Raw genomic sequence first — 20,874 nt, 5'->3', positions numbered from 1 at the left:
GTATCCAGGGAAATGCACCCCTCCCATCCTGTCCCCACCTGCTCACTTCCCACTCTCGTCCCCCAAAGTCACCACTATCTGTAGTTTCTCATGTATTATTCCAGAGTTTCTGTGTGCAGTGACAAGCAAATACAAATGCAGCACCCTGGACCCCTGACCGTAAGTACATGACATTAAAGAGCAACCATGTGGTGGGTGGATGTCAGGTCAACGGGACCCTTGCTACCTGGCTGCAGCAGGCAGCTTCTAAGTCGCTGCCCATGTCCCAGCCTCCTGGCGCTGTGTAAGCCCCACCTTGAGTGTGGCCGGACTGAGTGACTTGCTTCTAGTGGACAGAGCAGGGCAAAGTGATGAGATGTCACCTAGGAGACTGGGTGACTTCCACCTGCTGGCATGCAGACTCTTGCTCCTCTCACTGGTTTGCGAGGATGATGGGGGCAGCTGGATGGAGAAACCCCCAAGGCAAGGAACCGAGGGTGGCGTCTGGCTGACGGCCAAAGACAGAATGAGGCTCTCTGCCCAACCACCCAGAAGGAACCAAGCTTTGCCAAACAGCCACGCGCTGTGAGCCTGGAAAGGGATCTTTCCTGAGTCAGGCGTTGGAGTAACTGCAGCCCTGGCCGACACCCTGATTACAGCCTCTAGAGAGACTCTGAGCCAGAGGACCCAGCCGAGCCACGTTCTTGACCCACAGACGCTGGGAGACACTAAACGCCACTACATTCTGGGGTCATGTGTTAGGCATCTGCAAGTAACTGGTACGGATGGTGCTCAATATTAGTGTGTCTCTTTTCACGATCGCGCCCAACCGCTTGGGCTAAAGGAATAACAGCCGTCATTCACACTGTCTCACCGAACAATCCCGCAAGCTTCACAGGTCATTAAGATTTCCTAATAGTCACATTAAAGGAAAGTGAAAAGAAATAGGTAAAATTAATTTTAACAATATGTTTCATTGAAGCCAACATACAACTTCTACACGATGACATACTCATTTCAGGGGCTGAACAGTCTCAGGTGTCACAGGCGAGGACCTTCTGCACAAGGTGAGGGGTGTTCAAATCTCCAGGAGGTTTCATGCCCCCCTCCTCCCACTCAGCCCTCCTTTGTGTCTTTCAGGTGCCAGTCTTCTCTACACTGCCTGCCTCACTGGGTGCACGGAATCAGCCTGTGAGGGTGAAGACCCTGCTAACCTAGCGTGTGCAGGAGCTGACAGGGAGAAAGGGAAGGCTCTGGTCAGAACTGAAGCGAACGCACCCCCCACCCCCAATGATGACTCCTGGTGCAGTCGGGGCCCATTCTGAGCCAGTGAGAAGTGTCCATGACCCACCTCGCTCTCAGTCCTGATGAAGGATGCTGGTTACTCGGGGCACACCACACTATCTTACAAAAGAGCTATCAGGCAGAAACCAGCCCCCAGCTGCAGGTGGCCCACCGAGGGGCACAATCAGGGGGATGTGTTCAGGAGCCATGGCCTCGGGAAGCAGCACAGGGGTCGCCTGGCAAACATGCCTTATAAAACGCCAACCATTTGGCAAGGGAGGTCGTTCAGTCTTTGGTCTGATTTATTGCACTCCCCACTTCTCTTGGATGTAAAGATACATCTCACTAAAGTTATCTGAACCATCCCAGTTTTGTTTTTTTCTGGTTTTGCCTTTTGCCATTTTTTTTTTAGTTGCCTATTTTAAAAAGCGTGCTGGTTATTCTCCCCCCTCGGAACTGCGGTTCTAGCTGGTGGATCTGGGCAGCCCGGAGGGAACTCTTTGTCCAGGAGAAATGGAAGGCTCGGCCCACGACGCTCTCCACCCAGAAAGATGTAAGCGCCACACACAGCTGGTGTGACTGTGAAAATACGAACACGCTCTGTCTTTTCCAGTCAGGGCAGTGGAGGCCACGGTTATAAAGTTGCTTTCTCCAAACTATTAGACTTTAAAATTGCTTCCTCCTGAAAGAATTACAGGGAAAGAGGGCTGGATGTCCTCCATCACTTCTATCAAAAAACAACCCAGGCTTTATAAAGAGTACTTTAATAGAGAATGCTTTCTTCTCAAAGATGGTTTTAAAATTCCTGTCTTTGCTCATTACAAGGACTTTTAGAAAATTAGCCTCTGAACTAATGTTCTCGGTGTTAGAGGATTCTGTTTCTACAGTGTAATGAATTCACTATGGAAAACAGTATGAAGGCGCCTTAAAAAGCTAAAAATAGAGTTATCATATGATCCAGCAATCCCACTCCTGGGCATATATCTGGAAAAAAATGGAATCTCTAGTTTAAAAAGATACATGCACCCCAGTGTTCATAGCGGCACTGTTTACAATAGACAAGACATGGACAAAACCTAAAGGTCCATCGACAGATGACTGGATAAAGAAGATGTGGTATGCACACACACACACACACACACACACACACACACACACACACACACACACACAGAGGAATACTACTCAGCCATTAAAAAGAATGAAACAATGCCATTTGCAGCAACATGGATGGACCTAGAGATCGTCATAAGGGAAGTAAGTCAGAGAAAGACAAACATGTATCACTTATATGGGGAATCTGAAAAATAGTACAAATGAACTTTTTACAAAACAGAGACAGTCTTATGGACATAGAAAACAAACTGCTGTATCCTATGGCAGAGGGTTAACTTTTGACTTCCAACTTTGTCACTTACTAGCTCTATGGCCCTGAGTAAATTATTTAGCCTTTTCAGGCCTCCACTTCCGAAGGTAAATTGAGAATGAATAAAGCACATCCCCTCAACTCTAAAGGACTACTGGGGAACTGAATAAGACAATGAAGACAAAAGTATTCTGCAAATTTTAAAGCACAGAATAAATGTGGGGGATTACATCAGGGTAGGTTCAGAGCCTTGTACACAGTGGGGCCTCAATAAATGGGAAGCGAATTGCCGGGCTACCAAATAGCCACGGCTAATTCCTCTACCAACGTGACGTGTAATCTAGGGGTGAGGGGGAGCAGGAAGAAGAGCTGGCAGATGGAACTTGGCCTCAGCTTGCTCCAGTCAGCTTGCTTAACTGACACAAGGATGGCAGTAATGAACTTCAACGTCTGGTTATGCGGCTCCAAGGAGTCAGTTCACATGACAAAACACAGGGAATTCATTTAATCCCAGAAGGTGGTACCCTTCAGGCGTCCCCTGGGCCCCCTGGAAAGGCAGGCAGCAGGCCAGGCCTCATTAAGTATCTGGAGAAGACAGACACCCAGGTGAAGGAGCAGGAAACTGCGCCACCCGTCCTCTCTCCTCCTGCGCCCTCGACCCCACCCTGCACCTGCCCAGCCCGCCCGCCAGGACCCGAGCCCTCGCCGGCTGCTCCGCCTTCTCCCTTCTCTCTTCCTGCCTGTTTCATTCACCTGGACCCTTAATCCTTCTGTCGTTCCCCGTGGTTCCTGCTGTCTCATCTCCCCAGCACTGAGGTCAGAGGCTGCGTGTCGGTGCCTTTTGAGTCCCCCTAGTCCCTGTCTGCGGGCCAAGCTGGTAGCAGGAGATAAACATCTGCTGATGAGGAACCCGGACACCCGTTAAGGTGCTGGAACCTGGTCCTGGAGGCTGTGGGCATCCCTGCAAGGACTGGAAGCAGGACAGTGACCTGCCAAGACCCAGCTTTCAGAAAGATGAGCTGAAGGCACCCGAGGTGGAGACTGGGAGAGCAGAGCCAGATGTTTAGGGAGGGAAAAACTGCTTCAAATCTACGATTCTTACCTGAAACGCTCGGGTCTGGATGCATTGGGAGTTCAGAACTCCTTTTGTGTTTTAGGAAGGCAAACTGATGTCTACATCACACACTCCACAACACCCAGGCAGGGTCTGGGCAGTCTCATGAACAGATAATCCCAGGAAGTGGGATCACAGATACATGTGGCTTTCCGTCCGTTCTGCCAAATGAGGTTTTACAAACTTTGGGTGTTCAGAGCTTTAAAAATGTATGAACTGGGGGAGTGAGACTGTGGGTTGCCATTTTAAAGGAGAGCTTTCAAAGGAGGATGGGGTCTTGTTCACCAAAGACCCTTGTGTTTTGCTCAGCACCTGCAGAGGAGTAAGTGGATGGGTCAGAGAGGGAACCGCTCAGCCCCACAGAAGGCAGGGTATCTGGACTGCGGAGGAATCTCAGAGATGGGCAGAGGGCAAAGAGGTGGGCCAGTGGGCTGGTGCGGGGTGAATGCTCCCTGAGGAAGTTGGGGAGAAGTCCCTGGGTGGGGCAGCTGAGGGCTCTTAAGAACATGAATGCCTAGTTGCCAGCTTGAAATTGTCTGCGTTGCTTTCCCGAAGTCCCACCCCCTTGACCGCCCCACACACTGGTAGGTTCTCTACAACAATATTGCCTAATTGAAATACCATGGGAGCCACTTATGTAGTTAAAAAAATTCTTGTACCTATGTTAAAAAAGTAAAAGTAATGGGGTAGCTAATTTTAATAATATAATTTATTTGACCCAATATACCCTAAATATTGTCATGTAATTAATAAAAAGTTACCAGTGAGAACTTTCACTTTTTTTTTTTCCCAAAGCATTTGAGATCCGGTGTGTCTCAGCTATCTCAGTCCAGACTACATCACGTGGATCGATAGCCACCTGTGGCTGCCGGCCCCTGGGCGGGGCCATGCGGCTCTAGGTTCCCCAGTGGGGCCTCAGGGGGTCAGGCCCACACTCTGCTCTCCACTGGGGGGGGGTCTCCCAGTGAGGGACCCCCAGACAGTCACTGTTTCCAGCCGTGGACAACGACTGGTGCAATTCATGGGCTTCCCAACAACCAGGGGATTTAGGCCAGGCGCCTATGTCTATGAGCGTAACAAACCTGTCCTTCTTAAGTCAGATCTTTTAAGGCAGGCTAGAAGTGGACCCTGAAACTGCAAGGGAAAAATCTGGAAAACATGCCTGCCTGTAAAAACTCTGCCCACAGCCACGCTGGACGGAGCAGGTAGGGCTCTCCCCGCCCCTAGTTTTTCTCATTAGGCATGAACGTGTTTCGTTCCAACCAACGTTAATAAACAGAAGATTTCTCAAGCTAACAATGCGGCATGACATTTTACTCAGCTCTTTAATGCCGTAAAATAAAGGAGCTGATGGAGAAGCTGAAATAACATTTCTGTAAAAATAAAAATCCATCACAGGGTGGTTTTCTCTGGGTAAAGAACTCTCCAGAATCTGTGAAAAGATGACTGGCGTGTGTGGAGAGACCCCAGACCACTCCAACAGGGCACCACAGACAGATCAGTCATCCTGATACATACCAAGCCCCCACCTCCATGGCGGTCCCCACTCCTCACCGGCTGGTGCCCCCCCCTAAACAACAACAAGCTAGCCTTCTAAACCCATTCAAACAAAACGGATTATTTTTTTGGTGAGGGGTGCAGATAAAATTCTCAAATGACTTGCTGGAAAAGTCAATTAAGTCATTAACAGAGCCCCACGTCCCATCTCCCTCCCTCCGGCATCGCATCATTTTACAGCATCGAGGCTCCGGGGGGGTTTACACGCAGGAAGTGAAAGTCACTGCATCTCAGCCGCACAGGATGCAAGTTTAAGCCAGTTTCTCCTGTGCCGCCACTATTTAAATTTTCAGTTGCCTTTCACAGAAAAGGTTGAAGAATCCAGGGTGCGCGCCAGCAAGTGGCACAGTTCTATCTACCCCTACTTCGTTTTCTACGAGAGAGAGAATCAAGTTATACTTATTATTGCGCCTTCTGCACTAGACACGTGCTCTCTGGAAGCCCAGGACTTGGACAAAGGAAGCGTCTGTACGTCTTGTAACACAGTGTGTGGTTTCTATGTTCTGGGGGGATCTTCTACAGACATGAAGAAGGAGCCGGCCAGCCTCTCTGCTCCCTTTGGTTCCTCTTACACCATCGATTTCTCCTGAAGGGGTGAGACTCCTGCTGTACCATTAGGTCTCTGAACTCGACTTTTCTGCCCACCCCAAGGGGAAAAACCCACTTCATAAGCAGAGACTAGAAGGAGGAGACAGCTGGCGAGGCGGGCATTACCCAAGAGTTCAGATCAGTTTCCTGCAGATTTGAGAATTCTCAGTGCCCTGTGGGTCCTGCCACTTGCTCAGGTGGCATGAGATGCCACCCCTGCCCTGGGTGTGGGGAGTGATGGGCACGCGTGTTTATGTCCCTCTGTGTTTGAGATTGTGGATATTCTTCCTTGAAAAAGACTTCCCAACTCAAAGACCAACTGGTAAGAACCCAGAGTTTTTTCAGAGAAAGAAAACATGGAAGTTTCAGGTTGAGAGAGAAAATAAAGTAAAGAAGGCCAGTGAGTAAGATGGTGAGCTCGGTTTCTGGACATACGTCTACTGTAAAGGCTAATTTGTTTTAAACAAGGAAGGCCTTCTGCTCTGGAAGAAAGGCCCTTGGGACGAAAACAAGAGGAAACCAGGTCCTCGTAAGGTCCCAGGTCCTGAGAACTATTTTCAGGGTCTGACAGCTCTGCCAGGTGTTCAGAGCTGAGAACTGGCAGATCTGAAGATCTGAGTTCTCCTTCTGGTTCTGATGTTAACTCCTTAGCCATAAACTTTCTTGTGGCTTCTTTACAATGGGAATAAAAACTTCAGCTCTGCCTTCTTTATGGATTGTAGCTGAAGGCAATGGGATACAATAGAACTGAAAGTGCTTTGAAAACATTGTTTTATGAACATGAATACAGTAGGAAACAATAACCTGACGGAGTTTGCGTGCTGCCATTAAATTTACCGCCCATATCACAAGGTCTCATCTATAATGTTCTATGATGTCTATGTCTGTGTTTTCTTCTCTAAAACTTCTCTGTATATCCCCAGCCTATTCAAAATAGAATTCCAAGTGTGTATCTTCGTAGGATTCGGCAAAGGCAAAGAGCTATGTTGTTCCTGGATGCAACCCAAGTTTCAAGAAACAGACCATCTCTAAACTGCTTCCCAGCTTTAAAATTCATCTAATCTAAGCAACCACCACCTCTAGCCAGGCATCTCTCCGCCTGGCCTTTGGACCACTATGTTAGCAGCTTATTATTTTTTTTAAGCTCATTTCCCTGCCCCACGGCTACGTGTCTTCTGACACTACTAATGACAGAGTGCTGGGGCCAAGCTGGGCATCTCTTCAGTGCTTGCTGTCCAAGAGTCTGCCTGTGACTCATGCCTTGGACTGCCCGGCTTTGGGGTGCTGATGGCTGTCATCATAATGTTTGCAGAATTTGGAAATTCTACCTCAAGGTCAACTCCAAGGGTGTTGATCCTGGCTAGCTACATTCTTGCAAAACAATCCAAGCATTCTGACTCACTTTGGGAATCTGGCATTATTGGGCTTTTGATATTGAGACAGTGGAAAACTTATATCAGTATCCACGCTGCCAATAATTTTTCTCCATGTAAGCACTTGATCTTTCACATATTTACTCAGCAGTTTGTAAGGCTCACCATGGATCAGAGTTAGCACCCTTCAGCCGAGGAGGGACTGCCCCATGGTGCTGATAGACAGGCATTAGTAGACACTACGTGTGAACATTTTAGGCATTTGGGCATCAGCTGTTTATAATTTTCAGCATAGAGCCCCTGTACACACTTTATTAGATTCATACCTAAGCATTTCATTTTCTTTGAAGCAACTGTAAATAGTATTGTATTTTTTATTTGGCTTCCTACTTGTTATTAGTATACAGAGAGCCAACAGATTTTTGTGTGTTGATCTTATTTCCCGAAATACTACAGAACTTGCTTATTAGTTCTATTCGGTAGGTTATTTTGGATTTTTCTATATACGCAAGCATGTTGTCTCCAAATAGAGATTGCTTTATTTCTTTTTTTTTCAGTATGTATGTCTTCTATTTCCTTTTCTTGCCATATTGCAATGGTTGAACTTCCAGTACTACATGGAATCAGAGTGGTGACAGTGAACATCCTTATCTTGCTTTCAGTATTAGAGGGAAAACATCCAATCTTTCACCATTAAATATGATGTTCACTGTTAGCTTTAAGTGTTTTGTAGATGTTAAAGGTTCTCTCTATTCCTGCTGTGATGAGAGTTTTTATAATGCATAGGTGTTAAATTTTGTCAAGTGCTTCTTTTGCATCAATTGATACAATCATGTGCCTTTTCTTCTTTATTTAGCCTATTGCTAAAGTAGATTACATTGGTTGAATTTCAAATATTGAACCAGCCTTGCATACCTGGAATAAATCCTGGTTGGTCATGGTGTAATATTCTTTTCATACATTGTTGGATTCAACTTGCTGAAATTTTGAAAAAATGCCTAAGTACATGGGAGATATTGGTCTATAAGTTTTCATTTTGTCTTTGTCTGGTTTTGGCATCAGGGTAATACTGGCCTCATATGATTTGGGAAGTATTTCCCTCCTTTTTTTTCTGGAAGAGATTTTATAACATTAATGTTAATTCTTCTTTAAATATATGGTAAAATTCTGCAGTGAAAACATTGGTGCCTAGAGTTTTTTTGTTTGTTTGTTTGAGGGAAACTTTTAAATTACAAAGTAAATTTCTTTAATAGTTACAGGGTTATTCAGGTTAAGTATTTCAACTTGGCTAAGCTTTGATAATCTGTCATTTTCAAGGTATAGGAACTGGTCTATTTCATACAAGTCATCAAATTTACGTGTAGAGTTGTTCACAGGATGACCTTACCCTTTTGACATTTGCAGGTTCTATAGTGATATTCCCTGATTCATCCTTGATATTGGTGTTTTTCTCTTGTTATCTTCAAACTTGCTAGAATTTTATTAATTTCTCCAAAGACTCAGCTTTCTGGTTATTAATTTTCTCTACTGTTTTTCTGTTTTCAGTTTCATTGATTTCTGCTCTTTATTATTTCCTTTCTTTGGCTTGCTTTCGCTTTATTTGTCTCTGCTTTTTCTAGTTTCTTGAAGTAGGACTTACATAATTGACCTGAGATCTTTTCTCAGTTCTAATGTAAGCATTTAGTGCTGTCAGTTTCCACCTTGGTGCTGTGTAGGCTATATTCCACAAATTCTGATATGCTGTGTTGTCATTTTCATTCATTTCTATGTATATTGTAAACTTCCTTTTTTGACTTCTGGGTTATTTAGAAGTGTGCTGCTTGATTCCATGAGTTTGGAAATTTTCCTGTTGTCTTTCTGTTATTGATTTTTAGTTTGATTCTGTTATGGTCAGAGAACATACTGTATGTGATTTCAATTCTTTTAAATTTGTTAAGGTTTGTTTTATGACCCAGAATAAGGCTTATCTTGATAGACGTTCCATGGGAGATTGAAAAGAACGTGTAGTCTACTGCTGTTGGGTGAAGTATTCTGTTAAAATCAGTTAGTTCTTGTTGCTTCATGGTGTTGTTCAATTCCTCTGTACCCTTGCTGACTTCCTGGTTAGTAGTCTATTAATTGCTGGGAACAGGGTTTTGAAGTCCTTAACCATAATTGTGGATTTGACCATTTATCTTTTCAGATCTATCAGTTTTTGCCTGATGTGTTTTAAAGTGTTATTCCCACATACACATTTCAGATTAGTATATCCTCTTAATGGGTTGACCCTTTTATCTTTATGTAATTTCCCTCTTTGTCCCTAGTAATTTTACTTGCTACTTTTTAATATTAATATAGCCACTCTTGATTTTTAAAATTATTTTTGCATAATAGATTTTCTGATATTTTTACTTTTAACCTATGTATGTCATTATGTTTGAAGTGAGCTTATCCCACCATGGAGAGCCACTCTGCTCTCAGGATTTGGTTCCTATACTGTCTCTGAATTCTGGAAATTAAAACCAATGCAACTAATCATATTTCTTGTTCTTTATTACTTTTACAACCCCTGGAGCATCCAGTCAGTGGATCAAAGCACACATTTCTGGATCATGGAACATATTATGATCATTTTGGAATGATCAGAACTGTACTTCAGATAAATTAATCTGGTAGCATCGCAGAGTTGGAATGAAAAAACAGGTGGCAGGGAGATCAGGCTTCTACAGAGGGCAGGAATGAAGCACGGAAGGCCTGAAAAAAGGTGTGGCCAGGGAGACATAAAGGAATAGAATTATGCTGAGAAGCTGTGGAAACAGGATACAGCAAGTGATTGAGTTTTGGAGTGAAGGAAGGGGGAGGAGTCCACAGTCTTGGGTCTGGGTGGCATCACTAACACAAGTAGGTGATACGGGAGAAAGAGCTGGGGGACGATGGGGAGGAATGTGAGATTCTGCACACACAGGGTTTGAGGTCTCAGTGGATGGCTGAAAAGACTGGTGAGGAGCTCCAGAAAGACATCAGAGTTAGGGATCTCGACCTGGGAGGCATCTGGACAGAGATGAGAGTTAAAGCTATGGGAATGGATGAAGTCACCATGAACAGCATACAGAGAAAAAGAGCAAACCAGAGACGGAACCCTGGTGAGGAATAAACAACAACAAACCAAAGGAGTGCAGTTGGATGGCAGACAAAGACTGGGTGATTCAGAGAGGGCAAGTAACAGGCCGTAGGCTGCAAAGCCTTTAAGGAAGTTAAGGACTAAGAGAGGACTACTGGCTTGGCCCAGTGACAAATAGGCTGTGGTAGCCCACGAGTACAGATGCCAGAAACCTGATGCGGTAGATGGGGGTGGGAAAGGGGGGCCCATGAGAGGGTCAAGGACTGGGAGAGAGACCGTGCAGTAGCTACAGTGGTTGAAGGGTGTGGCTGTTTTGTTTTGTGTGGGAAAATATGAGCACGTCGTTGGCCCAGGGAGGAAGGGGACCCAAGGAAAGAACAAGCAGAGCCTGAGTAAGGACGGAGGGATGAGATGGGATCAGGGGTACCCCAGGAGAAAAGGATTAGGCACTTCTTCCTCTGGGATGGGAGGGAAGCAGGGAGGCATGAAGCTAGGAAAAAGTTTAAGGTGAAAACAGCGTAAGCGTAGATGCTGCTCCGAAGGCCCCGTACACATGATTATTTTTCTTATTAATCCAAAATGCTGTTCTTGCTGAAGTTTCTGGGAATCAGTTAGGGCAAAGGTTTCCCAATATGACCAATTATCAAAATTAATTGGGACACTTTATGAAGAACACAGATTCCTAGGCCCAGATCCAGCCACACTGAATAAAAATCTCTGGTGGAGGGGGCCCAGGAACCTGCATTTTAGAGCCTCCTCAGTATTCTGGTGGTTAGCTGGGTTTGAGACCTCCTTAGTATGATTTCAACCAAGGACGTGGATCAGAATCACAGGGGTAGGCGTTGATTGACCAAGACTCGGCAGAGAACAGATAAGAATATTTTTAAGAGCTCCCCAGGTGATCTGATGTGCACCCTGGTTAAGAGCCACAGTGAGGAGACCGCATTGACAAAACAAGCTAGCTGGACAGGACACTGAAGTCACTACAGAGACGGGTTCCCTGTTATGGGTATCACCCGGTAATTTCCTTCGGACATGTTCCCCATCAAAACAGCACCTGCTCCCGGCCTGGCCGTCACAGGTGGACTGATGTGATCCCCTGCGGCTTCTCTTGCATTTCCACAGGCAGCTAGGCCAGCGGGGAGGTCATCCCTGCTCCTGGGAGAGAAACTGACTTTGAAATTTTTTGAAGTCTCTTTAAGGGAAAGCATACGGAATAACATTTCTTTCCCTCTGAACTAACCACACACTGAACCTTATAAAAGAAACAGTAAAATGCAGAATGAAAAAAAAAAAAAAGGTGATAGAAAAAGCTATGATTTTTCACATTTCACTAATTCCAAAGAAAATCTCATCAGGCAGATTCATAATTAATCTGGTCTGAAAATTCCTTGCATGATTATGTTGATTTTTTTTTTTTAAAGTAGCAGGAACAATACAACAAGTACAGAAATGAGAGCCTGGCACCGAGGTGTTTGGCTTTGAGGGAGTCTGCAGGCCCAGCTCTTTTAATGCCTCCCAATGAAACACAACATTTTCTTTTATCCAAAATGGTGGTGTGATCCAACTCCCTCTCCAGCAGCCCCAATGTCTCATCTGTCGGAGTCTTTAAGTTTACGGCACAGACGGAAGCTGTCAGTTTCTCTCCCTTTTTATAGGACAGTCACATTTGCATACTCAACAGACAGTACATGCCTCAAAGGCCATATTCCCCCCGCCCCCCGCCAAACGTAATAATCCTACACTTGAAATACGAAAGATATAATAGGAGCATGAAAATATCCTTACCCCGATGAAGGCTGGCTCCAGCCGTGGCTCAGTGAGTCAAAAACTAGTAAACTTGCTTGTAATAACATCCTAAAAATTCCAAAGGTTATTTTCCCTCATCCACAGTTCAAAAGGCATCTCCTGCAGAAGTGTCACATCCGTGACGTGTCCAGGATTAAGGCAAGAGGTTTCTTGCTTATAGTAATTTGTCTGGTTAGAGATGAAAGGGAAAAACCTGTCCTGAGCTGTCAGTTAATATTTTTTAACTTAAAAAAAAAAAAGCCATCTTCACGCTTTACCGCAGAACCGTGCGATTTTTAAAGAGGTAAATTTTCCTCCACATCAAGCATCTGATAGTTTTTTGCATGTCAGCGCAAGGCAAGCAAACAAAACATTACCCACGAAGTTTCAAATGCATCTTAGTAACATAAACGGAAGTTAGTTAGCTTTCTTTGATATCCAATTACAGAAGCATCTCACTGAAAAAAACAAAATCCTCCTTGCAATTAATGAAGAATTGGGGTATTCTAACAAAGCTGAAAGCTAGGAACCTTCAAATTCCAAATCTTTCCATTCCTGGATGAGCTTTGCTATTCAGATGTTAATAAGGATGCCTGCTTTTTTTTTCTTCTTTTCGTTTTTGGCCAATGCTCAGGCTAAAGAGTCTGTGAAGCAGACTTTTTCCATCCTATGACCTGTTTTAGGAGGATTTCTTTCTTGCAAAATGTTAGTTATTTTGTTTGGCAGACTGCCAGAATTCATTCTTGCTTCCTCTCGATCACCTTCTATTACTTTACTTCTTCTTGTCTTTTCTCTCCCTGTCTTCACCTTGTTTTCCTTCTATTCTTTGATAAATTATGGGTTTAAATTAAAGTCCACTTGGACCTACTGTCCATGTGATCTTTGGCAGGACTGCTAGAGTTAGCAAATAAAAATACAGGATCCCCAGTTAAATATGAATTTCAGGTAAAAACAATTTTTTTTAGTGTATGTATGTCCCAATTATTGCATGAGACGAATTTACACTCAGAAAGCTATTCCTTGTTAATTAACCTGACATTCAAATTTAACTGGGTGTCTTGTATTTTATCTGGCAACCCTAGTGTGGAGGTTAAACGGAAGGGACATGCAACAACAAAGGCATCCATTTACAATTCCTGGAAGAAGAGAAATGTCTGTTCTTGTCCTTCTGGATGTTCTTCATCCAGGTATAACATCCTCTGCGGCATTCCTTCAGTTTATTTTTGATTGATCAAGTTTTACTCAAAGCTCCACAGAAGATACCACATCCTGGCGTTGACAAAGTCCACCCTGGGTTCTTAGTTTAATCCAGCATCACCTGAGTCCAGAACTTGCAAAATCAGTCCCTCAGGCAACATGGACTCTTAGCCCAAGCAACAAAACCATACAAATACTCAAGGGTTAATGGATCATTTTTGCGCAAAATCCGAACATCAAATTTAGTTTCTTCCAAGACACTGAACTTTCTGCCGTTCTCACTCTGACGCTACGGAGCATGACCGGTAACAGTGTTATTAGAAAAAACAATAGAACTCAAATGTACTTCAAAATGTAATAAAATGATCACCTCTTGGACATTTTTAATGGGAAGATAAAAATAATAAGCTACCAACATTTAAAGAGAAGATGAACATCTTAATTATCCTAAATATTAATTCAAGCGTATTTTCCCGACATATAAGTACACCCAGGGTGTCACATAATTCAGAAATGCCATTCTCTTGTTCAGAGACACATGAATAGCCAGTATTCGGAAATAATTTGAAATGGAGGCTGTACAGAAGCATGGTTAAAAGCATGGGCTCAGGAGTTAAAATGAGTTCAAATCCCAGCTCTGTCACACACTAGCTGTGTGACTCTGGGCAAGTTACTTACCCTCTCACTGCATCATTTCCCTGATCTGTAAATGGGGATAACCATCCCAGAGAGCTGTGAGAATGACACGAGTAAGATGCTTAGAACAGGGCCTAGCACAGAGTAAATGCTCAGTAAACTTAGGGGCTGAGAGTCATACAATCCAGCCCAAACTGTCAGTCGGAAAACAAAACTCACCAAGTTAGCAAATGTCTCCATTTTCACAATTGGCTCAGAAGAAAAAAAAATACCTATTTTGTTCAAAATGACAAATCACAGTATTTTGTGTATTTATCCACGGAAAAGTCCCCTCTCTGTACTCGGAGGCACCCGAGAGTGAGCCTCTGTGGTTAACAGGTCTACCCAACGACTGGTTGTTTTTCTCGTCTCCTCCTGCTTACTATTCTCTTCACTTGCCAAAACTCAAAAGCAAATGAGTAATATTCTCTCCCCCATCCCTGCAAGCCAATTAATCTAACTCAGTCCTCTAGCGTTAGTGTTAAACAGACTTTCCAATGAAAGAGTCCCCAGTCCCTGGGTTTCCTGCCATCTGGCCACTCTGAACTTCATTTATTTGTGTTTTAAAGCAGCAATTGAGCCCAGCAGTTCCGCACAATGGTGCAGCTCGCGGGTCTGCCGTCGGAGGCAGTGTCGAAGGAAGGGTGCGTTCAAGTCAGACACCTGCTGGGGACGAGCTGGGCTGGGCCACGCTACCTGTGTGAGCAATCTGGTAAACCTTGGTTTCTTCAACTATAAAAAGGGAGATTCTGGAGGGGAGGGTGTAGCTCAGTGTTGGAGCATGTGCTTATTAGCATGCACGAGGTCCTGGGTTCAACTCCCAGTGCCTCCATTAAAAAAAAATCAAAAATAAATAAATAAACCTAATCCCCCACCCCACAAAAAAAGAAAGAACAAATAAAATATATTAAAAAGGGAGATTCTAATGCTGTCTACTTTCTCGAGTTGCTTTGAGGACTCAAAGAATTGATTCATCTACAGGGTGAGCCTGTATTTCCGTATACACTGCTTGTCCCCGAGTAATTTCACATTATTCAGTTTGCCTATTTTTAGAAAGCACCGAGTACACAGTCTGGCGTACAGTTAGTATTCAGCATGTGTTACCTCCTAATTATGACATGCTGACACTTGTACTATTCGAAAGAAATGCATTAAATCCCACAGAAGCCTCACTTTTAAAGCAGGAATGGCCTTCTTAGCGCAGAAAGGTGAGGGCATGCGTGTGTGAAAGCTCGGTCACCTGCCTGTTATTCCTCCAGTCCCCGTCCCTTTGGATGTGTCAGTCATTTAAGAAGCCAGAAGTGGGGGTGGAATTCTCTGTGGCAGAACCTTGAGGGCAGAGGCTTAAATATTTCACATGCCTTGTGGGATCATGTGCACGCTGCTTTGTCAAAATACACGCTGCCAACACAGAGGGCCCTTTGAGGTGAGCAGGTGGGCCAGGGCTGGGAAGCTGTCCTTTGACTTCTGCCAGCTCCTTGGGCTGTCAGATGAATTCCAGACTCTAGCCTCTGCTATTTCCAAGACCTCCATCACTGTGCAGAAACACCACCTTACTCATCGCCTGTAAGCGGGCGCCCTCCTGCCTCCTCCTGCAAGTCTGCTCACTGGCTCTGTGGGAGGCAACTCTCTGGACAATACAGAGGGAGGGCAGATATCAAGCGCTTTTCGGGAAATGCCAGCCCTTTGCTCAGAAGCAGGATGTCTTCCTTCATATCTCTATTTCACGTGCCCTGTGCACTGGACCTAAAGCTGTGCCTCCAAGTGGCTCTGGAGCTGGAGGAGACGGTTGGGATCTCAGTTCTGCCACTGCCCTCAGTGGGAGGTCTCTGAGACCTCGATTTCCCCTTCTGTGATGTGCGCTGTAGAACTGTAACAGCACATCTCACTGGATTGTCGGGAGAGTGAAATGAGCCTGCGCACCCAGCAGAGCGCCTGGCACCAAAGAGGCACAGGACACATGGGGAGCTGCCCGCGCCCGGACAGTGTGAGAGGCCTGGGGCTGCAAAGAGCATCTGTGATCTGGGGGCAGGAGGGAAGGGGGAGAACTCGGTTTGCAAATACACATGCTCTGCATTTTGCAGATTTACATCTAATTAAAATCCACAGAAAAAGCAAGAACCAATCAAGCTAATGGTATTTCCAAAAGAAGAGACACCAAAGCGAAGCGGATGGATGCTAAGCAACCTCCCTGTTCCTCCACATCCATTCATTTCCTCATACTAATAATCTTTTACTGAATAAGTATTATGTTCTAAGTGCTGGGCAAGGCTTCAACACGGGAGCATGAAGAAGCTTTATGAGAGAAAACATTTGGAGGAAGCATAATCAGTCTGTTAATGTCAGGCAATATTTATCGATCATGCACGGCAGTCAATACAGATGGTAATATTTATTGCTTTAGTACAGTCTCCCTTGGCCAGAGTGACTCCTCAGAAAAACACCGCCGTCTGCTATGGCCATGGTGAAGGCAGAGGAGCTCCAGTTTATTAGTTAATGTCTCTTTGTACTGAAAGTGCTCATTGCAAAGATGCCAAACTCATTTCCAGGGACTGTCCACCTGGATCATTAAGTGAAGGAAGCAGTCGCCTGTGGGCTTCAGCTACGGGTTCGTGAAAACTTACCCTTCTTGCCTGGCATACACCCAAAATGCCTACTTCTTGACTGTGAATGGGTCCTAAAGTTTTCTGAGATGCCAGCCCTTTGAGGTAAAGCTTTCCTTGGCCCTAATAGGATGCCTGCAGGTTATCCGAGGGGAGTCCAGCAGGGCACCCTGTAAGCCAGCCTGTGCAGGCAGTCTGGGCCAGAGAGAGGGCCTGCGGCAGACCTGAGAGGAAACAGACTCCTTGGACGCAAATCTTTGGACAAGCTTCTAAAACTCTTTCAGCCCTGGTTTCCTCATTTGTAGAATGGGAAAGAACTTCCTTTCAAAGCTACTGGGAAGACCTAAGAGATTAGTTTCACAAAGTGTAAAGCCAGGGCTAGAAACACGGCAGGGGCCCCTAGATGTTCCTTCCTTTTCCTTGGGATAAGGGATATTTGTACACTCACAGTCACACTATTTGTGAAGGCATATTTGTACACTCATATTCACAATAGCCAAAAGGTAGGAGCAACCCAAATGCCCATTGATGGATGGATGAATGGATAAAAAAAGTCTATACATACAATGGAATATTATTCAGCCTTAAAAAGAAAGGAAATTCCTTTTTAAAGAGGAAGGAAATTTGGATATATGCTAAACATGGATGAACCTTTAAGACACTATGCTAAATGAAATAAGCCAGTCACAAAAGGACAAATACTGTATGTATGATTCCACTTATATGAGGTACCTAAAGGAATCAAAATCATGGACCCAGAAAGCAGAGTAGTGGTTGCCAAGGGCTGGAGGGAGGGGGCAATGGGGAGTTACTGGCTCTGGTGATTTGCTAATTTGGCATGTTAATGGCAACAGAGTTTCAGTTTGGGACAATGGAGAGTTCTGGGAGCGGACAGTGGTGACGGCAGCACAACTGTGTGAATGCACTTAATGCCCCTGAACTGTACAGTTCAGAATGGTTATGATGGTAAATTTTGTTATGCATATTTTATCACAGTTAAAATTTAAAAACTCTTTAAATTCCCCCCAAAAAAGCCTGAGAAATTCTGACCTAGAGGACACACTGAGAAGAGCTTTGCTTGGACAGAGCCGGATGTAGAGAAAAGAGAAAGTGGAACCAAACAGGAGATGGGAAAAGACATTCCAGTCCTGCTGAAGAATTCTCTTTTATGACCTCTGGGACCATGGGCCTTCCAGTCTGGGGTAAGAACACGCAAGACAAGGTCTGCAGTTTTAGTTCTGTGGTGGGATCATTTCCAGTCTACATTCCTGGACTCTCTGAGTGTTTTAATCTCAGAGTATAGACAAAGCAATGGTAACAGCTCATCCCCCTCTCAGGTAAAACTGACAGCCTCCTTGCTTCTCCTCTCCTTCAGCAATGGTACCCAGCCCCAGGTGGACTTGGTGGTCCCTGAAGACTGGGTCAAGGTTTTCCCTCCTTATCCACCGGATAAGCCACATCTCTCAAGGGCCTTCCATCTAATTTGTTCATCTACGTAACAAGGGGGTCCAAGGAGCCCTAAAGACCCTTCCTGTGTAATTTTTTATTCTTGGTGTCTAAGAGTTGGAGAAACAGGATCTGGCCAATTTGCTCTAGGCAAAGGCTGTGGACTAGATTTCTTATTTTCTTAGCAGACAGGATCCTGGCAAATTACTTAAACAGATACGGAAAGGAAGCCTCTGGGGAGAGTACCTCATGGACTAAAAGAACAGTCACAGTTCATCATTTTAGACACGAATTGCTGTGGCCAAAGTAAATATCAGGGAGGTTTCAAATTTCTCTGAAAAAAAAATAACATATTTTTGGTAACAGTTTTCAAATTGACTTTGATCTCTCAAATTTCAAAACCTATTTATTATATGCTCTTTGTGTAATCTTATTAAAAGCATGTTAGATTTCTTTATATGTTTAGCACATAATTGCTCCTCTATATTTTTCCTCCAAATTTAACATTTTCTAAGACAGTTCTACAGTGGGCATGTGGTATTTTGAATAAATATTGTTCTGGACTGAATGTTCGTGGCCCCCTCCCCAAACTTATCTGTTGAAATTCTAAGCCCCGATGTGATGGCATTAGGAGGTGAGCCTCTGGGAAATAACTGGGTCATCAGGGTAGAACCATCATGATGGGATCAATGCTCTTACAAGAACAGACACGAGAGACCTGCCTTCTTCTCCCTCTGCCCTCTGTCATGTGAAGATGCAGCCACAAGACCGCCACCTGCAAAGCAGGATGTGGACCATCGCTAGATGCTTAATCTGCTGGCACCTTGACCCTAGACTTCCTAGCCTCCCAAATGGTGAGAAATAAACTTCTGCTACTGATAAGCCACCTAGTCTACGGCAGTTTCTTACAGGAGCCTGAAGTGAGGAAGACAAATAATTTTAGATATAAACATGTTTCACCTTTCACCTTTATAAATGACTCACAGGTGCACACCATACACCTGGAAGGAGCTTTGCGCATCATCTAAACCCACTCTGTTCCACCAATCAGTGATACCAAAGTTTTCCAAGACACTGAAAATTAGAAGTCAGTGGTGGAGATGAATTCTTCAGCTGCTTCCTGGCTGTGCAATCTCCACTGGGGAGAGTAAATTAGACATAAAATTTTCCATCACTCCAGAAGAACCAAGATGCCCCATTTCAGTCCATCCCCAGCCTCTCATAGCAACCACTGTCCCAAATTCTTGGTCAGTGGATTAGTTTTGCCTTTCTATTGAATTTCACGTAAATCAAATTTGACAGAATAGACTCTTTTTGTGTCTGGCTTTTTACGTTTAACATTATGCTTCTGTGAATTCATCCATGTGGTTGAGGGTGTGAGACGTTTGTTGCTATTTAAAAAAAGATGTCTTCAGTTTTTAGAGCAATTTTAGATTCACAGCAAAATTGAGGGGAAAGCACAGAGATTTCCCATATGTCTCCTGCCCTGACACACGTGCAGCCTCTCTCATTATCGACATCCCCCACCAGAGTGCTACATCTGTTACAAGGGATGAACCTACACTGACACACTCCAAGTCCATAGTTTACCTTGGAATTTACTCTTGGTGTGGGGCAACCTATGGGCTTGCACAAGTGTATGGTGATACGTATCCATCAGCAGAGAATCATACAGTATTTTCACTGCCCTAAACATGCTCTGTGCTCTGCCTAGTCATCCTTGCCCCCACCAAGCCCTGGCAACCACTGATCTTTTTACTATCTCCATACTTTTGCCTTTTCCACAATGTCGTATAGCTGGCGCCATTCATTCATTGCAGACGCTGGTAATAGTTAAAATAGTTCCTTTTTGTAGGTCTGACTTTCCGCCCGACATTATTACCCTTCAGCCTGACAGATTTTCCTTTTCATTTATTGGAGTGTAGGTCTAAGAAGTAAATTCTCTCAGATTTTGTAACATCAAAAATGTCTTTATTTCACTTTGTTTTGAAGGATATTTTGGCTAGATTTAGAATACCAGCTTGACAGGTCTCTCTTTTATTTCACTTTATTTTATTTCAGTCTTTCAGCGCTTCAAAGTTGTCCCTGCACTGTATTCTGGCCCCCATAGTTTGTGGTGGGAATTGCATCATTGTTTCCTTGAAAATAATACGTCATTTTTCTCTGCTAATATCGAAGGTCTTCCCTTCATCTTCAATTTAGGTTTTAGTAATTTTACTATCATGTTTCAAGGTGCAGTTTTATTTTTATTCATCCTGCTTAGGATTTGTTGTACTTCTTGTGTTTGTAAGTTAATGTTTTGAGCCAGTTTGGGAGGCTTTCAGCTATTTTTCCTTCGAATATTTTTTCTGATCTATTTTCTCTGTCCTCTCCTCCTGGGACTCCAATTACATGTATATTAGACTTACTTGATATTGCTTTGTAATTCACTGAGACTCTGCTCATTGTGTTTAATCTTTATCCTCACTGTTCTTCATATTGGATAATGTTTGTTGGTCTGCTTAGCCTCTATTTGGTCATTTCCATTCTTCATTTAAGGCTATCTAGTGACATTGCCCTTTCAAATATTTTACTTTTCAGTTCCAGAATTTTCACTTGGTTCTTTTTAATCATTTCCATTTCACTGCTGAGTTTCCTCTTCTTTCAATTATTATGACCAAGTTTTCCTTTACACCCTTGGAAGTATTTTAATATCTGCTTTAAAGTTCTTATCTCAAAATTTCAACATTTAAGTCACTTCAAGGTCTGTTATAATACTTACTTTTTTTTCCTGACTATGGATCACAATTTCTTATTTCTACACA

At 44.0% G+C, this 20,874-nt stretch overlaps 1 protein-coding gene across 1 annotated transcript in view; it reads right to left on the bottom strand.

Moving 5' to 3' along the window:
* The window catches only part of AFF3 (ALF transcription elongation factor 3), a 428,458-nt gene that overhangs the window by 99,270 nt on the left and 308,314 nt on the right, over nt 1-20,874 (bottom strand). Inside the window, exon 11 of the mRNA XM_072951324.1 lies at nt 14,025-14,078. Coding sequence (XP_072807425.1) covers nt 14,025-14,078 — 54 coding nt within the window. The remainder of the gene's footprint in view (nt 1-14,024; nt 14,079-20,874) is intronic.

The sequence above is a fragment of the Vicugna pacos genome, chromosome 28 (genome assembly GCF_048564905.1).
Source record: "Vicugna pacos chromosome 28, VicPac4, whole genome shotgun sequence".
NCBI classification, from domain to species: Eukaryota; Metazoa; Chordata; class Mammalia; order Artiodactyla; family Camelidae; genus Vicugna; species Vicugna pacos.
This window is presented reverse-complemented; position numbering and strand designations above follow the sequence as displayed.